Genomic DNA, 3,900 nt, shown 5'->3' on the forward strand with positions numbered 1-3,900 from the left:
TATATATATCACAAATGGCATTTATATATGAAAAACATACTAAGTAGAGAATTCAGTAGTATATGTGCCTTCAAGCATCCACTGGGGGTCTTAGAAACATTCCCTGTGTAATGGTTAGTTTGAATTGTCAACTTGATTGGATTAAGAGATGATGAATATTAAGAGGCTTCTGGGTTGTCAGTGAGGGTGTATCTAGGAATGATTAGCATATGGGATAGCAAACTGGATTGGGGACACTCCCTAAGCATGCGCAACACCATCTAATAGTTTGAAGGCTTGGATGGAATAAAAGTTGGAAGAAGAAGGAAGCAGCTCCAGATGCAAGTTCAATTCTTCTTGAAGGTTCTTGATCTGCTGCTGTGATCACCTGAGGATTCTCACTCCTTCACTTTTCCAAAACAAACTCTGCCCAGTGATTCTCCAGGGAGTGTCTAGAAGCCTTCAGTCTCAGACTGGGGTAGCATCATTGATTTCTCTTGTTCTGAGGCCTAAGCATCTTGGATTACGCAGCTACTTGTTCCTCCAGCTCTCCAGCCTACAGAAGGCCATTATGGACTATCCAGCTTCTGATTATGTAAGTCAATCTAATAAATTCCCATTTTATAATCATACTTCCTGTTCTGTTCCTTTAGAGAACACTAATACGCCCTGTGAGTGTACCATATTATTAAAACTTCTTACAAGGTTAGGGTGCAATTTTCATAGAGACCACCAGAGGACACTGCTTTCCAGATTGTGTTCACATTTGTACCTGGTGGAGGTTCAACCTGCCTATTATCTTCAGTCACAAGAGGGTCTGCAGCTGTAGAGAAAGGGGTTCACGCTTATGAGTGAAGAGTTTCTATAAGATCCTGCTGGAGACTAGCCCTATAAGACTTGGCATATCACAAGTAGCAAGGATCATTTCCTGCTATCAACATGCTTTCTGTCACCAATTCAATTCTCCTGACCCTCTTAATGTTCGGTAAGTAACATTTAACCCTAACCATTAGTGATATATCATTTTGTACAATGATGATAACTTTAGCTTTCTTTCCCCTATAACAAATGATTTATTTGTTTATTCATTCATTTTTAGGGAGGAGCAATGGAGACTCAGTGACCCAGACAACAGGCTTGGTTACTCTTGTAGAGGGGGCATCTATGACATTGAACTGTACTTACAAGACCAGTTATTCAGTTTTCACTTTCTGGTATGTCCAATATCTCAATGAAGCTCCTCGACTGCTCCTGAAGACCTCAACTGAAAACCAGAAGATAGAGAGCCAAGGTTTTCATGCCACTCTTGTTAAGAAGGAGAACTCCTTCCACCTGCAGAAACCTGCAGTCCAAACATCAGACTCAGCTGTGTACTACTGCGCTATAAGAGACACAGTGAGGGGAATTGCAGGGGGTGCTGAGCACAAACCCACAGCAGCACAACCTCTACCAAGATGTCTCACCTACTGAGCTATTTAAAATCTCCCTCAGTCTTCAATTCCTCATGCAGATCTTTATGAATCAAGTGAGGTACATAGAATCTGGTCTTATTGTCCTGCTTAGAGCTCCATGTCTAAGATAGGCTGTGCTTCTCCTTGGTCCATGCCACACAAAGTTCAACCCAACTCCCCACCAGCCCCTCACTTCATGAAGCTGCTCAGGAGACACTGATGTGGGGAGATGCTTAAGAGGAGTCATCTTCTTCCCTGTCCTCACTGCACACTAGGTGGGAGGCAGCAGGGTCAGGAAGTCTGTGTCCAAGGAGGTTTCCCTTTTCATGTCCAGTCTCCTATGCATCACCTGACATTTAAATCCCAAGGATGTGGTATAGTCATGCACAAGGGCTTATGTTTTCTCATACTTCATCTGATATAGGAGAAAGGAGTCCAGGTTTTGAAAATCTCAAGTCTTTAAAAAAAATACTGTTTAAATAAATATATGAATATGTATCTATAATTATTTGTAAAGCGAGAAAGATTTGAATGCAAAAACCATGGAATCCTCTCAGAAGAAAGATCCATGTATGTCTGTGTGTACAAAGAGCAAGAAAGATATTGACCTCCTTTATTGACCAGGGAGTTAAGTGGAAAGTCAAATCCCATGTTTCTGACCTCCAAAACCAAACTAAAATAGCAAAGCATGGAAAAACAAGGATCTCTCAGTTCTGATAAGAAACACTGGACATTTCTCTTGGGCCTTATGACTCAGCTTCATTATGAGTTGAGGAGTTCACTGAGATGGGAAAAAGGATGCCCAGGGTTCAGCCCTGGCCTTATCCATTATTCTATTGCTGCTTATTCTTGTGTTTATTTCCCCTTTGCCCTAATCCATGCTTCCTCCCCCTCTGTCCTACTCTGTGCAGTAGTACTTCAACCCCTGTGAACTGAATCACCTGGCTTCTTTTGCTTGTTGACATCTTACTGGATTCAGACTTTGCATAGGAACTGGAAAGAGATGTGTGTGAGGGAAGAGAGAGAGGTTGAGTTGAGGGAAGAGAGAGAGGCTGAGTGTTTCTCCTTGCCCTTCACCTGCTCAGATGTGGTGGTTCTGACGTGGGCTGCATCCCTCTAACTGCAGCTCTGTGGGGAAGACCCTCTTCCACAGCTCCAGCTCCTGCTGACACTGTGTTTATCCCTTGTCCCTCAGGCTGAGGGTCGTACTCACTCCCCGCTGCTCTTAGGCGGTGACCAGGTGCCTGTGTGTCCTCTGCTGGTTCCCTCGCCCACTTGCACCTCTCACATGCCCTTCACTCAAGTCTCCTCTTATTCCCAACTGACCGTGCCTTCCGTTCTCTTGTCTGTACCCTGAAAGGTACAGGACTCCTGCTGTTGCTCCCTTGGGGGTCCCTCAACAGCAGCTATTGGTTCCCTTGACCTTCCCATATCTGTGAGTCCTACTTTATAAAGACTTGAATTTGATTTGGATTCTGCTTCTGCTATGATCCTGACTCTTCCTCTCGCCCACTTGCCCATGATGTTTTCTACAGTGATCTGAGATTCCCAGTGCTGTGGAGTTCTGTGGGCCTTGTCCAGCCTGTGTCTACCCTGTGTGTTTTCATGAACTCATAAGGTATATTCCTAGATAAGTGTGTCTTAATATTCTCATTTTCTTCTGCTAGTGGCAACTTCTTCTATTCTATTTTGATGTCTTCAGAAACTGGATTTTTAAATTTCATTAGCATGTCCTTTTCCAAATTTTAAATATATATGTATATATACACACAAATATATACAAACATAGCATACATATTCTAACATATTACAAAATGTCATACATGTTAGAATATTCAAATATATTATTAGGATATATAATATATAACATTATGCATTCTCATATTGACATATATGAAATATATTGATAGAAATATAATTTAAGCAATGAACAATTGTTAAACTAATTGCAATAATAAGCAACTAAATATTGTAAGATGCTACTATTCCCATCCATAACCAAAACCATTGAAGAAATACTTTGTATATGCACTTTTCTAACTCTGGGAATATTAGACATGAGAGGGTCTTCTCCTTGATGATCTAAGAATCTTGGGCTTAAAAATTTTCTGTTAGTCAGGGTTCCCCAGAGAAATAGGACAAATAGGATATAAACAGAAGAATAGATTGGTTGGTGTGATTTTGAACACTGAGAAGTCCCATGATGCAAACTGGAGGCCCAGGAAAGTTGGCAGGGTAAGTTGTAGTGTAAATACCTAAAGCCAGGGGCAACAATATCCCGGGTCAGTGGAAGATACACGTCCCAGCTCTTACAGAGAGAATAGAATCACCCTTCATCCTCCTTTTTGTTCTATTCAGGTCATTTACAGATCAGGCAATGTCACCCATATTTGGAGAAGGTAGATATAATCATCATCATAATATATTAGTTAACCTTTTTAGACACTAATACATACACTGCACATCAGCA

At 41.4% G+C, this 3,900-nt stretch overlaps 1 gene segment (V, D, J or C); it reads left to right on the forward strand.

Annotated features, from left to right (window-relative positions):
• The first annotated feature begins 834 nt into the window (after positions 1–834).
• On the forward strand, positions 835–2,787 carry LOC124976543 (T cell receptor alpha variable 18-like). The segment is given in 3 exon segments: positions 835–964; positions 1,079–1,374; positions 2,626–2,787. Coding segments are annotated over 3 exon segments (504 nt in total).
• The last annotated feature ends 1,113 nt before the right edge of the window (positions 2,788–3,900 follow it).

This window comes from Sciurus carolinensis, chromosome 2 (genome assembly GCF_902686445.1).
Source record: "Sciurus carolinensis chromosome 2, mSciCar1.2, whole genome shotgun sequence".
Taxonomy (NCBI): Eukaryota; Metazoa; Chordata; class Mammalia; order Rodentia; family Sciuridae; genus Sciurus; species Sciurus carolinensis.